Below are 20,139 nucleotides of genomic sequence, written 5' to 3'. Positions count from 1 at the left end.
ATTGGTGGCTGACTAAATACTTTTTTGCCCCACTGTACACACACACACACACACACACACACACACACACACACACACACACACACACACACACACACACACACACACACACACACACACACACACACACACACACACACACACACACACACACACACACACACACACAGTGGGGCAAAAAAGTATTTAGTAAACTTCTGGATTCATTCTTTAATTCTTAAGTTCGCATTTGCTTGTACCTCACAATATGCAGAAAAATGGCATTTACACAGGTAGTTAACACCAAGATTCACAAGCATAAAAAATACAAAATGACATCCCATAGCTAAAAAAATGAAAAACATTCATAAATGATGTAATAAATAAATAATTTAGCTAAATGGAATCAAATTTAGGTTAAATATAATAACTGCCAGTCCGGTGGCAGTCAGATTTGTGACTGATCTGCAGTTTGGCTTTTTAAAGTTTATCTGAGATATTTATGTTGTGTTAAAAATAACCCCCATAAAATAAAAAAATAAAATAAAATAACCCAATGTGAGCAACAGCGTAGTTCTCTGGTAAAACATATGAATCCACATGCAAAAAATCCAGGCAAAAACTTGAGACATAATGCATCATGCTACTGTTAGGACTATTTCACACAGAATCGTAATAATTCCCGGTGCAGATACAGGTAAAATTAAAGAGGAAATTAATGATAAAAAAAAAAATATATATATATATATATATTCACTTTTGCTCTCCACTAATGACATTGGCTTGTAGCCTGGTATTGCGGATGTGTGACGTTCAATTTCTAACCATGCCCCCATTTTCTGTTTGGAGAAATTTTGAGAGGGAAACAATGGCCAGGGGTTAAGAAACGTGGATGTGAATAGGTATTTAGAAATCATTTCAACCTTATAGTGCACAGTCCAGAAGTTGATGTGTTACAAATACGATGTGAGTAAAAAAAATCAGTAGAGAGCAAAAAAAGGCAAGACAGCAAAAAAAGCGATAAGGAATAAGAATAAAAGCAAGGAAAAAGGAATAAGTCACCTAAATTTGCAGTATTTTAGGAATCCCAAGGTAGCAAAGGCTCTATTTGGATTAATTTATTAGCTGCCGAAACTATTCCAAGCAAAAACTATTTTAAGACCCTCCCCTTTTTTCATGATTATTCAAAGTGGCCCCCGACAGATACAATGTATTGTTTAATATGAATCCAGAACCTAGTCTCATTATTCTAAGATAAAACTAAAATTTGTTTATAAACCGGTGACCGAAAGGAAAGCCATTGGTGAACTAGTTAGATTGCAATTCATCCAATTCAGATTCTTATTCTGACAATGCCAAAAGATGAATGAAATCAATTGACATTATACTAGCACAGGGCTCCCTTATGACAAAATCAACATTTTAGCAGGTAGAAATATATTAACATATATTCATATTTACACTTTAAGGAAGTAGGAAATATTCAAATTCTTTATCTCTCATTAAGTGTATACATTTCTCTCCATAAAAACAAAACAAAAGAAATAAAGAAATGAAAACCTAATAATCAACAATACAAAAAAGCATGACAGTGAAATAATGACCACACAGTGCACAGGTAAGGGGCAAAGAGTTACTTGTTTAGTTTGTGGCTTTTTGCCACAGCACTGAGACGTGCGTCAGACGGCACTGTGGAGGGGGGTTCCTCCTTGGTGCGAGGGCGAGGAGGTGCGTTCTGAAGAGGAAGACAGTGAGAGGGATGATGAGGCCTCTCTCTGCAACTCCTCCACCTTCCTCTGGAGCTCCGTTCTGAGACACAGCAGCTCCTTCAAGGTCTGGTGCACCGGCATCTGTAAGAGCAAGGGATACGATACAAAAGGGATACAAAAGAGCTGGATACGCAAAGTCAGCACCGGACTCATGACGTGTGTATCGGCCACATTTGCTCTTAAACACATGCGGATGTTGATGAAGCTGAACCATTCTAAATTGACAGGCACGTGCTCGAAACTGCTAATTACCATAAACCAGGCCTCCATTTCTAGAAGGAACTCCCTGGTTCCGACACAGAGATAAACAAAGAGGAGGAGCCTGAAATAGTGGAGTCCTACAAGTATTTGGGAAGTATACTAGACAATAAACTGACATTTGAGAGTAATACTGACATGGTGTACAAGAAAAGCCAGCAGCGTCTCTTTTGTCTCTTCTCTAAGTTCCAGGTTGACAGGACCCAAATGACAATGTTTTATCGATCTTTTATTGTGTCTGTGCACACTTTCTCAATAAGGTGGTCAATGCCTGCAGAAAAATAACTGGCCCTGCACAGGAAACTCTGCAGGATCTTTACAACAGCTGTATAAGAAAGCAGAATCCATCCTGTCTGATTGTTCCCATCCTTTACATCAAGTTTCAGTTTCTGCCATCTGGTACCATCCTTAGACTTCCACTAGCTAAAACCAATCCAAGAATTCTTTATACCCTCCACCATCTCCCTCCTAAACTCTAGAAGTAAAAGGTAGTTATTTGCATAATTTAACTTACTGTATTTTTCTTTATCTTTAACCCTAACCCGAGTATTTTTACTGTGTATTTATGCTTTTTGGTCTTAGTGTTCATTTAGTAAATATGTGCCCTGTGTTTTATGTGTGCTAAATGTATGTGTCCCACTGCTGCATAACAAATTGCCCCACTGGGGACAAATAAAGTTAATGATTGATTGCATTATTAGAGAATTAGTCGAAACATGTATTTTGGTTGTTATCGGTACATACTAGAGTGACCTAGGTGTATTTACATGTGGCCAATTACATAATGGCTTATGACTCAAGTTTGTTTAATGCAATCATCATGACACTTGGGTAACATGTTCAGACCACCAATTGGAACATTCACACCAAGTTTGGTGTGAATCCATCCAAAGGTTACCAAATTTCAGGACTTTCTGTTAATATTTGTCCTACAGATGGCAGTATTCTACTGATCACTCTGATCTTTTCTCCAGTCATCTCAAATCTTGGTACACTTTAGGACTCTGTTCCACGCTTTATATACTTTATTGATGCAAGCTAGACCTGGCTTTTATGGGCTTGCAGCACAATAATGGCCGCTTGTGACTATATTTATATTTGTCTTTTGATTATGATTATGTAGATTAGGGCTGCACCGACATAAGATTTTCCTAGTCGACTATTGCCATCTATAGGATAAAAATTAAATTAAATAAATATAAGTGTCCACAGCATTATGATATTTACACCAAGAGAAAGTCCTGAAATTTGGTAATGTGACTGTTCCAACTGATGATCTGAACACGTTACCCAAGTGTCATGGTGATTGCATGAAACAAACTTGAGGCAGTTCAAGCCATTAGTCCATTAATCATCAGAAATTGATGATAATTTGTTTATGAAACCGCATACTCGCTGCGCCTTTCCGGTCCCCGACCCCCTGGGGCTCGGGCGCACCACCGGCCCCCTGGGGCTCGGGCGCACCACCGGCCCGTCGCAGTCTGGTCAGTTGGGGCATTTAAAACACGATTTAAGATACGACTTAGACTAGTCAATACGTTTAAGTTTAAATTTCCATTTAACGTCAGGGAAATTAGTCGTTAGGAACATCACTATTCTGAATGTGTAGAAACAACCAGCAAGGGGACTGAAGATTTTGTGAATTTACCTGGACTAAGACTCTTTTTGTCGACTAACGTTTGCTGAACAATTTGGGGGCAGCCCTAGTAGATATGTGATATGATATATCTTGTGAAATTATTTTCTTTCAGATTAATTATTTTGGTTGAATTCTAACTTTTATCATTGAGCATGTAAGGATATGGCCAGTGATATCAACATGTAACCGCACCTTCAACATACAGCTTGAGAGCGTTTTTGACTGCAGTGTCTAGAGACACACTTCTCATTTGAATAAAGATTTGCCTTTCGATTTATAATCGTTGTTATTGGAATTTCTTCATGGCGCATCACCAAAAACTGAACCCCACAAAATGGAAATAACAGTGCAGCCTTGTGCTGCACTGCCTGGCCTTACCTGAGGCCGCATGCGAGGGTTCCAACGGGCGTAGTAGCTGGTCCAGAGCTCCAGGTGTCTTGTGGAGGCAAGGGGGTACAGCACATGATGCTCATAGTCCACATAAAATGGGTTGGTGAAGTCTTCTGGCTGGCTGGTGAGCCAATGGAAAAGGAACGCAGACAGCTATTCATTAAGACATGCAGGTTAAGCAGGTTGGTTCAGTATCAGTCAACAACTACAAGCAAATCTATGTGCTTTGTCAAATGAACTAATCACTTCACGCTGTTACTTCAAGTCATCATGTCAACCTCAAAAGTTTGAGACGCCCACTTAAAAAGTCGACTAGTGTTTTGTTTCATCAAAACTTTGCAAGGCAACCTGACCGGTCACAGTAGAGGTCTCCACGGGTCGCAAAATTTGGACGCGAACCCAACTGGTTCCGAGAAATTTGTGAGAGAAAGATAAGATCGGAACGCAGACCTGTCCCTTTCCTGTACGTGACCCCCCTGAGATATTACAAAACTGATGCGGTGCATATTTGAGATCAGGATCCGAGTGAGGTAAGTATTTCAGGGATTCGACCAGATAATTAAAAATGTAATAAAATTGCTCTTAAAATGGAATGCTGCTTTTCGAGCCTGTCAATATCAGGTGAAATGGAAAAGGCTCAGAATAAAAGAAAGCACTGCACCTCCGCTGCAAAATATTCTTTTCCTCCTTAAATCTGAATTTTCCCCACCCCTGGTTTGCTTTTCAAAGCCTTTCAAGACAAACTGAATATCAGCTCTGATGGAATGCCAAGGGTGACCAGATGCCAATAAACCAATTGTGGGACAAAAAGTATGTTGGTGTGGGACATATTACCAATGCTGAGAGGCAGTCTTAACTTTTTGATATAATGTCCATCTAACTTAGACAAACAAACGTTTCCATTCTGCCCCTTATAGCTTGTAACATCTCTATGCTTTGCCCTTTTTGAGCCACGTGTTTCACATGAGCCTCACATGTGCTATGTCGCATCCTGTCATAAAACAAACGCAAAAAACTCTCTTGTAACTGCGTTTCCTTTTCTTTCCTCTGTGGTGTCTCACAATTTCCCCCGGTGGGCATCGCAAAGTGGGTCGTTGGGACGTTGTCTAGATATGTGGGGCACGTTTGGTCACCCTAGGAACGCCTCGATCGCGGCAAGGGAACTATGGAACTAACTGCCGGATAATCGCAAATTGCTCTGTCTCACCTGTTGACATAGGACCAAAGCGACACTGTTTTGGTTTGCACGTCCTAAAAGAGATTCAGGACAGAGGTTAAGAGGTTAAAGAGGGAAACTGGGACAGAGACGGGGAGGGAGGGACAAAGGCTCATATAGAAATTCATCATCACAAAGCAGGAATTCCAGATACTTTTACAGATAATTGATTGACAGAGGCTTTCAAAAAAAACCCCAAAAAAACCTACCAACCCTAAACTTTTTACTCTTAATTCCAAACAAACTAACTAACCTGTTACTCATCTCTGTCTCTTTTATTTCTCTGACGGCAGGGATTGGGCTTCATTTGACAGCATGGTTTACATTTCAAGCCATCACAGATCATGATCCAGACCATTTAATCAGATCACAAAAAAACAAAAAAACAAAATCAGAGAAATAGTACATACCTTGGCTATCCTCTCCTGTTCACTGTTATAGAGGAATGTACCAAAGAGGCAGCTATACAGGTGGTCCAGTACAGTAATGAGGAACAGTTCATTGAACTCAAAGGCCGCAGGAAACTACAAGCAAGAGCAAACATCATGTGCATTATCATTTCAGTCTTATACTATGTTCACATTGTGAGATAAGGGCACATAATGAGATATTGAATTATACTTAGTTCAACAAAATTATTTCCATTTGGCACGTCTCAAAAAGACATCCGTAGCGAACATGATAATTGACAACACGCAGTGGTTCTGATTGGTCGAGCATTCGCAAAGCGCCCTACCTGCTGTGTCATCTGCCACACGCAGTCTATGAACTGGGTGAAGAGGGGAGAGCGCTCCGAGTTGGCGTGGTTCTCATCTCCGTGACCCACGCGCTGGCATTGAGAGAATATCAGTTGTCACGAAAATGCCCGGACCACATAACGCAAAACCCCAAACCCCCTTTTTCCTCACAGAAGCGAACTTGTGTCCAAAGCTGATCCACTCCTTTTCCACCAGAACCTGGAAAAAAAAGAGAGACACATCATGACTCTGGACAGACTAAGTCAAGTACGCTGATATCAGCAGAATAAAGGGCCTCATTCATGAACAGTGCGTTGCACAGAATTGTGCTAAAATCCTGCGTACGCACGGTTTAAGCACAAATATGGGATTCAACATGTTCGTACTTGAATTTGTTCCTATATCTTTAGAACTGCCTCGAACCCACACACAATCGTGTGTGTGTGTTTCTATATGTTTAAGTCTAGGATCCTTAAATTAATTCAGTTGTAAGTGTAGTTCATTAAAGGGAACCTATTATGAAAAACTCACTTTTTCAGTGCTTGTGCACATACATTTTGGTCTTTGATGGGCCTAATAACACACAAACTGTGGAATAAGACAACCCAGTCAGTTTTTTGTGAGTTGTCTATTTCAGAAAACGTGGGGAAACAAGCTGTTCAGAAGCAACAAAAGTCGGAACAAACTTTTAAATTAGGCCTTATAGATGTAATATGAGTGAAGATTCAGCAACTGGACTGCTTATTTCTCATCTCAAATTTGTTCAGAAACAGATTTTGATGGACTGGTAAAGTGAAATCATAGAATGCTTACGGACTAAATACAACGGAACCCGGAAGCCAAGTCAATGGCTGATCACCTGGTTTCCACTGGCATGAGAAGCCCTTCTTTAATTATTGGTCTTTTTTCTATTATTATATATTAAATAACCTGGAACTGCAACTTTATCACTGGACCAACCATGCCGCACGAGACCGCCATGTCAGAATCCTCCATTGGCTTCCTTCCAGCGCAAAACTCTTGCAAACCGTAGACAATCTCAGTAGATTTCTTATGGTTTATCTGTCAATTTATAATGGTTCTGGTTCAACATTCACACGTGTTTAGTAACAAATGAAGCCGATATTCACACGTCATGAATCCGGACTGCCTTTGTGTATCCAGCTCTTTTGCGCACAAAGTAAGAACATTTCTCAATGGAGAACATCGTTGTTCTACACAGTGAGCACTGACGTTTCTGAGAAAAGTGTGTTCATTTTTTAAATCAAGGTACATAAACAGTCAAATGTTTGACAAAATCTTCCATCCCACCTGGAATCCTCGGAGGGTGCGATAGTAGCTGTCCAGCATCAGCATGGCGAGGGAGCTGAGCTGAGCAGTGCGGTCCCAGCCATCACTGCAGCGTACAACCACAGAAGTCTTCCCGGACTCCAATTTGTCGGCAATCCTCACTGCTCCTGCCAGCAGAAGCTTGTGAAACAGAGGGTGAGTATATGAACTTATATTATATTTCAGGGGTTAATATCAACAGATTTGTGTAAATAGTTGGTTATAAAACCAACTGGAAATGGCTTTTCAGGACAGTATTCCAGGTGCAGAACTTTTTTAGGCCACTGGGCCACTTTCAATGGTCACTTAACTAAGCTCAGGCAGATTTACGATTAATTAGTCTATCAGTGCCATCAATCGCGATTGACATTGATGACAGACGATTAAAAAAATAATAATAAAAATTATCCGCCAGGAAAAATCAGAGCATTGAAATGGTGTAAGTGCAGTTTACCGTGTTCTGAAACTAGAGCAGAAAGAGAGAGAGAGGGAGCGAGAGAGAGAAGGAGAGGGGGCAGAGGCTCTCCCCCTCTCTGCTCAGAGCTGTTGAGTAACCACTGGTGATTGGATCTCACTTCCCCATCTACAGTCCCGTGCAGAGACATAAAAAGGTGCAGGTGCTCAAAAGAAAAAAAGAACAAGACATGGACCCTCAGCTCTGGTTCTGGGCATTTTGCCGCTCTGGGCAAAGGGAGCAGCACGGCAGAGCGCAGATCACTGGAAGTACGCCATCGTGGTGCCCGTGATCTGCGCTCCTCTGTGTGCACATCGGACTTCGGTGCCGTTCTATAAAGATTTTGATTTATCTTGTTTCCTTAGTTTCTTGCTTGTATGGAAAATGAAAAACATAAACCTAACTAAGAGAATTTGAGGTTTTTTTTATTTCTCCTCCAGACAACGGTGCACACCGACTCCCGTGCCTAAATAGAAATAAGTATATTATCTCAGTGAAAGGCTAGATTTTTTTTTTTTTTAAATCAATTTAAATAGATTATACAGCCCTTCAATTTTGAATTCTTTGAGAATTGGATTTCAAAATCCTAAATGAGGATTTCCTAATACTACACGATCATTTTTGTGTGTTTTGCTGTCTAGCGTTGATGCCGAGTCCCAGACGATGTGCTCACACTACACGATCCTACACTTCTGTCAGTGGTGAGAGCGACACAGACTGCGGCGATCAATTGCATTTGGTCTGGAGACACCCAGGATGGTATGGCCGCTGTGCCAAAACTGGGTGGAAACCGAACAGATCTCAAACGTAATTTATTTTCAAGAAAAAAACTCCAAAGAAAATTCCACTGTGCACAAACAATTTATTTAAAATGAAAGGTGCTCTTTCTACCCGGATGTACTCCAGCCAGTGCGTCTGGTCGATGGCGGAGTACCAGTGGGCCTGGTCTATTGTGGGGTAGACCACTTCCTTCAGCTTCCTCAAGGACTCCCTCATGACATGGATGTTGGGGATCTCCAGGAAGTTGAGCTCCACATTAGGGTAGAAGCTCTCACTCTCGTAACCCCCGTCCTTGGCCTGGTGGTGATGGGTGGCGTAGGTGTGTGAGCGAGAATGGGGTTTGGGTATCCATCAGAGGAGAAGATGGTGGGAGGAAGCAAAACAGGGATGCGAGTCAAAGGGAGGATGGATTGATGGATTAGAGAACAAAGAATAGGATGAAAAAAAAGAGTTGAACAAATTGGACTTCATTAAAGAGTAAAGAAGGGCTTTCTGACTGGCCTGAAAATCTAAAATAGTCATGAACCCTCACTGAGATCCAGCATTTTTTGGTCTATTCAGTTAAGTTAATCTAGTTTTGCCTTTAGCCTTGTCAGTAACTCTCCTGTCATTTCAGATCTGGCCACTCCCCTTTGCTCAACGTCACCTAGATTTCCTGCTCTTCCCCTCACCTGCAGCTCATCTCCTCCTCAGCCACCCAGTACTATTACTGGTCTACCTCCTCTGTTCTGTGCCAGATTTTTTTGCTTAGGCTGAGCGCTCCGTCTAGTGACCCCTCTAATTGATTGATTGATTTATTCCCTTGTTGATTCCCCATTTTTTTGGTCCTCTGCCTGTCTTACAGATTTTGATTCTCTGCCTGTTCCTTGCCTGACTTGTTTGCCCTCGCTGATGTATATCCTGGCGTTCCTGACCCTGGACTGTTTGTTCTAATAAACCCCTGCTTTGTGAACTTTCACCTGCTCTCCTGCGTAGTGCTCTTGATGTTTTGTATGTATTTGATATAATCATCACACTAGGTTTTTGTATATTTCTGTCATGAATACACTTCTCAAAAATTTGGATTCGATGATCACTGTGAATTGTTTGGCCACCAACCGGAACTAGATCAAACCTTGTTGGTGAAGGCCACACTACTTTGCCGGGCATCAAAGATAGTCAGCTTATGTGACTGGGCATTGGCATCCATGATGGTTTGTAGGAAGCGTTCATCCTCTTTACAGCGACGGTCTGAGGGCCCTACTAGTGGCTGGCTGCTGCGCACAATGGTGGCCTGAGATTCAGGGTGAATCCAGGACAGGACCTGAGTGGGGAAGAGGAGAAGGAGGCACCTGAGTAACAAAGCGATTGTTTGGAGCTTGTAACGAACTGATGTACACTGATAGATTGATAACTATTAATAGCTTGCTTTCCAGTATTTCCACTACTGGGGAGTAGAGAGCAAAGAAGTGCACCTGTGCACTCAAACCACAGTTTGTCCCCGTTCGACACTATACCATATAGTATGCTTTTCAGGCCAGCCACAGGGGAGCATGCTGTGATCTCGCGAGAAGACGGAAGTTAGCAGATCAAACATGGCAGACTACAGCAGCCTGAACTAAAACACCGACACTCTGCTCGAACTCAGACAAAAAACAAAGCGAACTGCAATATACAGTGGGGGAAATAATTATTTGATCCCTCACTGATTTTTTAAGTTTTCCCACTGACAAAGAAATGAACGGTCTAAATTTTAGTGGTAATTTTTGGTAGGTTTATTATAACAGTGAGGGACAGAATATGAAAAATAAAATCCAGAAAATCACATTAAATAAAAGATATAAATTATTTTGCATTTCATTGAGTGAAATAGGTATTTGATCCCCTATCAAAACATGAGTTAGTACTTGGTGGAGAAACCCTTGTTGGCAAGTACAGAAGTAAGACGTTTCTTGTAGTTGATTACCAGGTTTGCACACATCTCAGGAGGAATTTAGGACCACTCTCAATCTTTAAGGTTTCGAGGCTGTCGCTTAGCAACTCCAAGCTTCAGCTCCCGCCACAGATTTTCTATAGGATTAAGGTCCAGAGACTGGCCAGGCCACTCCATGACCTTAATGTGCTTCTTCTTGAGCGACTCCTTTGTTGCCTTGGCTGTATGTTTTGGGTCATTGTCGTGCTGGAAGATTTCACGGTACATAGCCCCATCCATCTTTCCCTTGATGCGATGAAATCGACCTGTCCCCTCAGCAGAGAAACCCCCCCAAAGCATAATGCTTCCACCTCCATGCTTGACGGTGGGGATGGTGTTCTTGGGGTCGTAGTCAGAATGCCTCTTCCTCCAAACACGGTGAGTCGGATTGATACCAAAGAGATGATTTTGGTCTCATCTGACCACATCACCTTCTCCCAAGCATTCTCTGAATCATTCAGGTGTTCATTGGCAAACTTGAGACGGGCCTGTACATGTCCCTCTTGAGCAGGGGGACCTTACGGGCGCTGCAGGATTTTAATCCATTACGGCGTAGTGTGTTACCGATGGTTTTCTTGGTGACTGTGGTCCCAGCTGCCTTGAGATCATGAACAAGCTCCCCCTGTGTAGTTCTGGGCTGGTCCCTCACCTTTCTCATGATCATTGAAACCCCACGAGGTGAGATCTTGCGTGGAGCCCCAGACCAAGGGAGATTGACGGTCATTTTGTGTTTCTTCCATTTTCGAAAAAATCACGCCAATGGTTGTCGCCTTCTTACCCAGCTTCTTGCCAATGGTCTTGTAGCCCATTCCAGCCTTGTGCAGGTCTACAATCTTGTCCCTGATGTCCTTAGACAGCTCTTTGGTCTTGCCCATGATGGAGAGGTTGGAGTCTGATTGATTGATTCTGTGGACAGGTGTCTTTTGTACAGGTAACTAGTTGAGACAGATGTCTTTTATACAGGTAACGAGTTGGGATTGGGAGTACTTTCTTAAAGCGAGAGGATTAATCTGTGGGAGCCAGAATTCTTTATGTTTGCTAGGGGATCAAATACTTATTTCACTCAATGAAATGCAAAATAATTTATATCTTTTTTTTTTAATGCGATTTTCTTTTTGATATTCTGTCTCTCACTGTTATAATAAACCTACCAAAAATTACCACTAAAATTATAGACCGTTCATTTCTTTGTCCATGGGCAAACTTACAAAATCACTGAGGGATCAAATAATTATTTCCCCCACTGTATGTATGTGTGTGTGTATATATATATATATATATATATATATATAAATAAAGAAAAAAAACACTGCGTGAAACCAAAGTGGACAACCTCGACAATTTTATTGATTATTATTATAACGAGTATGTGATAGAAGAGGGCCAAGACTGGAACAACCCAGCGAAAAGAAAGACAGACTCAGCAACTAACACAGACAATCTAATATCCAGCGCTATAGAGGTTAGTGTCTTGGATGAGATTAACAAGAAGCTGGACATGCTTGGGCCCCTTCTACGAGACATTTGCGAGATCAAAGCCAGCCTTGATTTCCTGCACCGCACGGTCGGCGAGAGGCAAAAAGACAACGCGGATCTAAAAGACTCCACGAAGTGTCTCACAACGGAGATGGAGGTTGTAAAGAAATTAAATAAAATAATGAAAGAGACCATCCTGGATATCCAATCCAGAAGTATGGATCTTTTCTGGGATCCCAGAGAACAACACAGAGTCCCCAGAAAACATGTTTGAAAAACTTCCTCCACACCGCCCTGAAACTCCCCACGGACACCATGAAACAGATCACCTTCCATCGGATTCACCAACTGGGCCATCGTGTGGGGAACCATCCCCGCTCCATCATTGCTAAGTCTGAACACATCAAGCATAAGGAGCTGATTAAAAGCAAAGGACGGGAGCTGAAAGGAACCACGCTAGGTATGAATGATCAATTCCCCCCCGGGAGATCAACGACTGACGGAAGGTGCTGTACACCATCCTGAAGGAGAACCGGCAGAAGGGGAAAAGGGGTATCACTGGTTGTTAATAAACAATATATAGACGGTCTGTCATTCTGAGACTACTCCACCACACCCTGGTTATTCTGATAATTATGTATGTATTCTGGTAATTCTAGATGCAAGATGTGGAAATAAGCATCCTATCTATGTCAGGATTGAAAATATTGCTCACCTTCATCTCACCTTCCTAATCCCTCCCTTCCTCCTTATCCCATCACTCTATTCAGTCTCTCACTATATCTATGTCTAACTCTGCAATGTTCAATGTTTATCTTTGTCTATTTGTCATTTGTTTGTGTAGATATGTAGCCCGAAACACTTCCTGCAATACTAGGACAGTAAAAAGGAATATAAAGGAGGAAAACTCAAACTTATCTATGGGAAAACATGGGCACGGTAGTATAGCTATTGCCTTGGATGCACTGTGCTGCTGCATTGAAAAACTACAAATCCACATCCATCACCCCCTCTCTAACCTCAATGACACCCATTAAGATTGTTAGTTGGAATGTGAGAGGTTTGGGCTCACCAGCTAAACGGCAAAGGCAGTTCTGAGAGGTAGTATTATTACATTCTCCACTCACAAGAAAAAGAAAGGACAAGAATGCCAAAATAAACTAGAACAACGATTTAAAGACATGCACTTCCAACAAACCCACTCACCCACCGAGCAAATCTGAAATGAGCTCTGGACAATTATGTCTCAACTTGATATCATCCATCAAAAGATGCAATTCTTCATGCAACAAACAAAAATTTAACTGTATCTGTTTCAAACGACTGAATTATTTTGAATTCATTGACAAAAAAGGTACATTTCTTGCCAATCAATTTAAATGCGATAGAGAAAAAACTTATTACAGCCATCAAAGATCCACAGGGTAGGATAACATACAAGACAACAATCAAGACAATAACATATTCAGAGACTTTTATAATAAGCTTTATATCACTCAGATAATGAATCAAATATATCAAACATTAAATCATTCCTCGATGAAATCGACCTCCCTAAACTATCCATAGGGTAGGCTACCACATTAGATCAACCACTTACTCTAGAAGAACTCAGGAAAGCGCTCTCTCTATGCCCAACAATAAATCACCTGGATCAGATGGCTACCCAGTGAAATTCTATAAATACTCCTGGCCACTTATATCCCCATTATTCATCAGAATGGTTACAGAGATTAAGTCAACCTCCACCATGCCTCTGCACATGAATACTGCTCTCATTTCGGTTTTGCTCAATCCCAATACGGACACAGCCCTCACCTCCAGTTACAGACCCATAAGCCTAACTAATTGCGATTTAAAGATACTTAGTAAAACACTAACCAACAGAATTGAAAAAGTAATTCCATTAATAACCCACCCAGACCAAAGGCTTTGTCAAGGGCAATGCTAATATCTGTAGCATACAAACAGGGAATTCTGTTCACAAAATCAGTCTGTAGTCAGACGATATTTTGTTGTATTTACAAACCCAATATCATCCCTACTAGAAGTGTTCAATCTTATATTTACATTTTCAGCTATCTCAGACTATTCAATAAACTGGACTAAAACCACGGTCTTACCACTCAGTGGGGAAGACTGGAATGCAGTAACCCAAAAACTTCCCTTAACCATCACAACGGGCAACATTAGATACTTTGGTATTAATATCTCCACCAATCAGTCATATTTGTTTCCCCTTAACTTTATTCTATTGCTCAAATCCATTGAAGAAGATCTCACTCAATAGAACAACCTACCCAACTCACTAATTGGTAGGCTAGCAGCAGTAAAAATGAATATACTACCAAAAATAAAATATATATTTTCAATGACCCCAGTCCAACCAACAGTAAATTGATTTCATACTGTAGACTCAATAATCAATAAATTATATGCGAAATACAAGAAACCGAGAACTTAACTAGCAACACTACAGAAAAACAAAGATTGTGGAGGCCTAGCAGCCCCAAACTTCAGATACCACTATCTAGCAAACCATCTGAAATTTATAATTAAATGGTTACAACCAGAGCAACAATTGGCGCTGAACACTGAACAAACAGAAATGTCAGGATTTATCGATATCTTAATATCTAAGGAAACATAATTGCTTTAAATTGCATTAATCGCAGCGACTCTGTCAAACTCAAACTCAGTTGTCACACTATCTCCAAACAAATTCACGCCAATCTGGCACAACCCGGATTTTCTTCCCAACCTTAACCCAAAGGAATGATATCAGTGGCCGGAGTTTCCTGCAATTCTTTCAACTACAGCAGTCTCTAAAAGTTAAAATCAAATTGACGAACAACATCCTACAACCACCTCCGATGATTGAACATTTTACTTATATAGGCTATTTAAAAAAATCCCTTATCCAGAATATACAAACTTTTAATAAAAACAGATGACACTTTATCTTTACCTACCATGGAATGAGAAGAAGACCTTGCTGTTTCCACTGATATCAACCTGTGGAAGCTTATTTGCACATCTTTTCCATGACCCACAATTCCAAAATGAAACTCATCCAATATAAGATTCTGCACAGAGCTCATATAACGCAACACAAAATGTTCAAAATGGGTTTTGTGGACGGCATGTCGAAACAGCCCCGGACTGGTTAGACGTTCCGTCTTCTCCTGTGACTCGGGTGTGCTTGGTGCAGGGCTGCCAATGTCCCTCTGCCGCCCTCTGTTCTGTGGCTGGCCAGGCGCCTGATGTGTCAGCTGGTCCATCAGCTGGTCGCTGTGGGTTGGGTGCCTCCTGGTACGGGAGGTGGCCATGCTATGGCGTGGTCGGGTCCACGTGGCCACTGCCTGGCCTGCTGCGCCCCTGCGTTGATCTGGTTGCGCATCGCCCATCTCTCCCAGTGCCAAACCTCAGAATCCTTACATACACCACACACAATAGGCCTATGGCTTGCGGGACAGGTGGGATGTGAGCGGGACAAGGCTCAGGCCTGCGGTCCATGCCACGCGCCCCTGGCCCGCACCTGCGGGCCGTGGGGGTGTGGGGTCTCCTCGTGCACTCTGGGACTGGGCTATGCTCCTCAGGGCCGGGCGTGGTGGTTGCTCCGTGGGCATCGGTCTTCTCTGGGGGCTGGGTTCTGCTGTGGCTGCAGGGCGGGGTGCTCAGGACTTTCCTGCGGTCGTGGGGTGTCTGTACGGCTGAGGGACTCAGGGTCGGGCTGGGGGCCTTTTCCGCTACTTGGAGGCGCCATGACATAATACCGACTTTATACACCAGAACCAATTGGGACAAAGCCCGTGCACTCACCCAACGCACACCTGCTTTGATCACACCCCAACACCCTCCCGGTTACGTCCCCCTCCTGTTATTCCTCATTTACTGCCATAACTATGACAGGAAGAGGCCACGTGCCGAATCGCGGTTCCAGTTTTACAGGACTTATTTAACTCTGTTTTTTTCGATACATGTCGTCTGTTGTTTGATTTTGCCGTGTACATATTGTTGTTTGTTTCTACATTTATGTTTTTTCCATTTACATGTAGTTGTTTGGTTCTATGTTTATTTGTCTTAAAGAATTAAGAAAGAGTTGGATTGCAGGTTGAGAACTTCAACTCCACTTGCAGACTAACTCTGTCCTAGATACAATGGCATACACATACTCTGAGTTGTATGCCCAGGATGCGGACAGCACAGGTTAAAAAAAAACAAATCAAAGAGAAATATAATAAATAAATAAATAAATAAACAAAGGGGAAAGAATAAAGTTAGGTGACATGGCACAAGTGTGTCTGCCTAACTTCAGAAAATGTCACCTATTTTGTTTGTTTAGCACCTGGCTGATAAGGGCACAATGTTTTTCATTATTTTGTTTCATGTGGTGTTTAATATTTAGTCACATTGTGGTGCCTTATTTATTTATAGTTTTGCAGAGTTTCATGCCGGTGTTTTTAGGTTAGCAGGAATTAGCAGGCATTTCTAATGGTCTTAAAAAGGGCAGTTATCTCTGTAGTTTTCTTGCTATAAAGAATGCAGAATTATTTGTTTGTTTTGCAATAACTGCTCTATATAAAGTTAAAGCTGCATATGCAGCACTCGATTAGAGGTTGTCATTAAGCTAAAATGGGTTAAAAAGGTGATATTTCATGATTGGAATATAATTTATGTATGTGTAATGTGTATGTATGTGTATATGTAATAATTTATTATTTTCAATCAGAGATTAACATTAAAAAGGATGGCAATACATTGGGTGTCGTAGCTCTTACGTTGTGTTCACGGTTTCCATGGAGCTACAGTATCATCTATTTGCTCATAAATAAACACTTGTGAACCATCAGTTGAAGAGTTAGACCATCATTAAGCCAGGGATGCAGCAATTTTAAAAAGTTACAATTTGACCAACTTTCGGGCTGTGTCCACCGCCTTCGCCTCTTCCAGAACAGCGTCTGATTGTTTTTTTTATTTTTATTTCAGAGCAGTTTATATGTTGACTGTATCCAATGTTGTGTTGGTCATACTATAGAATGATGTATTGCTTCTGTTTAGTGAATAATACAGAAGATAAGGAACTTAAAAATAAATAAATAAATATAATAATCGCATACTAAATCACCATCACAATATTGGTAAAAAAAAAAAAAAAAAACAAAAAAAAAAAACGCAATTCAATTATTTTCCCAAATCGTTCAGCCCTAGAAGTAAGTTATACCACTTGATAATGTAAAACATTCATTAATTTTTCATGAATGAGGCCTTATGTGAGGGCTAGGAAGCAGCAGTGCTGCTTTAAAGCCCCTCTCCCCACAGCAGACTGTAAAAGGTCTTTGCTCTTGTTGGGATAAAAATGGATAGACAGACAGAGAGACCAACCGGTATGCGATGTTTGGCCCTAAAAAGTGCCACGCGTTTGATGTCTTCATCCTTGATGCTGGTTGGAATTACCAGGAGCGATGGGTAGGTTTCACACAGCTCATAGTTGGTGTTGATTTTACTGAATGTCCAGCTTTCATTTGGGAGACCCTACAAAAGGAGGCACACAAATGCAAAGACTTACTCAAGTGCCCAAACAACTGGGCATAAATATACATGTAATTCTATAAATCAATATCTGTAAACATATGTACAGATGTCAAAATTCCATGTCAAGATCTAGGTAAGATGGCAAAACCATTTCAAGCACCACAAATTCACAAATACTCTGGACAATAAGAATTAGATCCGGCATCTATGATTTTTTTTTTTGTAATTTTGCTGAGCTTTAAAAATATAATTCTGCAAATGGTAATGCACTGGGCTTGATGTGATTCACATCAGGAGGTTTCCAAATCCATTCATTCATATATCAGGAAATTCATTCATATATCAGTCAGTGTTATTAAGGGTATATTGCAATGTGAAAATCAAATATTGCAGTACCGACGTGAAAAATAGTAGTAAAAGTGGAGATTAAATATCTAAAATCCAATGAAAACTGCCAAATCAAACTCAACCAGAAATAAACATGGACATACTACATATTTTACTCGCAGTATAATATCATAAAATCTAAAGATCTAAAAGGCCTGATATTTATGTGGAACTCCAACTTAACTGTGGACTGCCTGTCTAACAGACCTCTCAGGCGCATAAAGTACAACATTGCAAATTAATAAATAAAAAATATTATTTTCTGAGCATTTCTGCAGCCCTATAAATAGGTAAAAAGGTTACCTGTCTCTTGTATTCCATCAAAGGGTCGTAAACTTTCCACCCGTCCACCGGAAAAGCTTCCTTGTACAAAAAGGCAAACAAAGTCTGCAACAGAGGAGACAGGTTTTCTGACTGAGCTTGTGAGATACTCTCTCTCATTTCAATAGTGTGGCGATAGTGGCGCCGCCCCTAGCGGTCGCCTGCGCCGGCGCTCCGGTTACTTTCTTACTCTTTAGTATTTTTTTCCTTTTTTTATCACAATGTTCGCCAGAAAAACATCAACAATTAACTCATACGGCCGCGATGCACTCATGGATATGAAAATTTCCCTAAACGAACAACTTTGGGACTTTTTATCCGTGGGAGCAGAGTGGCCGGCGGAAATCCTACGCGGGAACACTCGCAACAACAACTACAACAACAAAAATGGAGTCGCTGTTCCACGAGCCGGCCCACGGAGGAAGCACCGAGGTAAACGAGGCGGCATTCGGGTCAGAATGAGGACGCAACCTTACCGTCCACCTCTGCCAAGCATCCTTCTTGCTAACGTCCAGTCCCTGGAGAACAAGATGGATGAACTTCAAGCGAGGATTCAATTCCAGCGTGACACGAGGAACTGTTGCGTCCTCTGCCTGACGGAAACATGGCTGACCCCACTGGTGCCGGATGAAGCCATACGTCCAGCCGAGGCCTTCTCCGTGTTCCGCGGCGACAGAACGGGAGAGTCGGGGAAATCCAAAGGTGGAGGCGTCTGCCTAATGGTAAACAACCGCTGGTGTAACGTCAACAACACCAAATTCCTCTCCCACTCCTGCTCGCCGAACCTGGAACAGCTGACCATACTATGCCGTCCATTTTATCTCCCCCGGGAATTCAGCACGGTCATCATTACAGCCGTTTATATCCCACCGCAAGCGGACACCGACGCAGCTCTGTCGGTTCTGTACGATGTGTTGTGCGGATTTCCGAACAGACATCCCGACGCGGCTGTGGTGGTGACTGGGGACTTTAACAGGGCCAACCTTAAAAACGTTCTGCCGAATTTCCACCAACACATCACGTGTGCCACCAGGGGAGACAGAACTCAGGACCATTGTTACACTCCTTACAAGAACGGATACAAGCCCGTGTCGCTTCCTGCTTTCGGGAAATCAGATCACGTCGCGATCTCGCTGCTTCCTGTTTACAGGCCTCTGATCGCGCGGGATCTGGTGATGACGAGGGAAGTGAAGCGGTGGACGGACCAATCAGAGGCTGCGCTTCAGGACGCTCTGACTGACGTAGACTGGGACATGTTCCAAGCAAGTTCAAGTGACGTCAGCGAGTTTACGGAGGTTGTAGTAAGTTTCGTGGCTACGCTCGCGGATGAAATCGTTCCCACGGTGAAAGTTCGGATATTTCCAAACCAGAAACCATGGGTTGATAAATCCATCCGCTGCGCTCTGAATGCGCGCACGGCCGCTTACAACGACGGACTTGTATCTGGTAACATGGACAATTACAAAGCGGCGTCGTACAATCTGCGGAGGGCGGTGAAGGACGCCAAACGGACGTACAGAGACACCGTGGAGCTGCAGATGGAGCGGGGGGACACCAGACGCTTGTGGCAGGGGCTGCGAACAATAACAAACTACAAGAGCAGCTCCTCCCCAGCCACGAGTGTGGACGCCTCCCTGGCCAACCAACTGAACTCCTTTTATGCGCGGTTCGAGTCTGGCAGCAGCACCGCTAGCTCGCCGGCTAATTGGAGTTACACCGCTGGGGATGAGCGCGCACTCTCAGTGTCCGTGCACGAGGTCAGGAGGGCTTTGATGCGGGTGAACACCAGGAAAGCTGCGGGCCCAGACGGCATATCTGGGCGAGTACTGAAGACCTGTGCTAACCAGCTAGCTCCGGTGTTCACCACAATATTCAACATCTCCCTGGCTGAATCAGTGGTCCCATCCTGTTTCAAGAG

At 42.3% G+C, this 20,139-nt stretch overlaps 1 protein-coding gene across 2 annotated transcripts in view; it reads right to left on the bottom strand.

The window, feature by feature from the left end:
- Window positions 1-195: 195 nt before the first annotated feature.
- The window catches only part of mtmr1a (myotubularin related protein 1a), a 48,744-nt gene continuing 28,800 nt past the window's right edge, over window positions 196-20,139 (bottom strand). For both annotated transcript variants that reach the window (XM_080023090.1, XM_080023091.1), the window contains 11 exons: window positions 18,204-18,287; window positions 17,364-17,513; window positions 9,666-9,854; window positions 8,663-8,848; window positions 7,300-7,458; window positions 6,160-6,207; window positions 5,988-6,080; window positions 5,662-5,775; window positions 5,243-5,286; window positions 4,024-4,156; window positions 196-1,829 (listed from right to left, as the gene is read on the bottom strand). In XM_080023090.1, coding sequence (XP_079879216.1) covers window positions 1,659-1,829; window positions 4,024-4,156; window positions 5,243-5,286; window positions 5,662-5,775; window positions 5,988-6,080; window positions 6,160-6,207; window positions 7,300-7,458; window positions 8,663-8,848; window positions 9,666-9,854; window positions 17,364-17,513; window positions 18,204-18,287 — 1,371 coding nt within the window. In that variant the 3' untranslated portion in view covers window positions 196-1,658. The remainder of the gene's footprint in view (window positions 1,830-4,023; window positions 4,157-5,242; window positions 5,287-5,661; window positions 5,776-5,987; window positions 6,081-6,159; window positions 6,208-7,299; window positions 7,459-8,662; window positions 8,849-9,665; window positions 9,855-17,363; window positions 17,514-18,203; window positions 18,288-20,139) is intronic.

The sequence above is a fragment of the Zeus faber genome (assembly GCF_960531495.2).
Source record: "Zeus faber genome assembly, chromosome: 22".
Classification (NCBI taxonomy): domain Eukaryota; kingdom Metazoa; phylum Chordata; class Actinopteri; order Zeiformes; family Zeidae; genus Zeus; species Zeus faber.
Note: the sequence above shows the minus strand (reverse complement) of the source record. Positions and strands in the feature narration are given on the sequence as shown.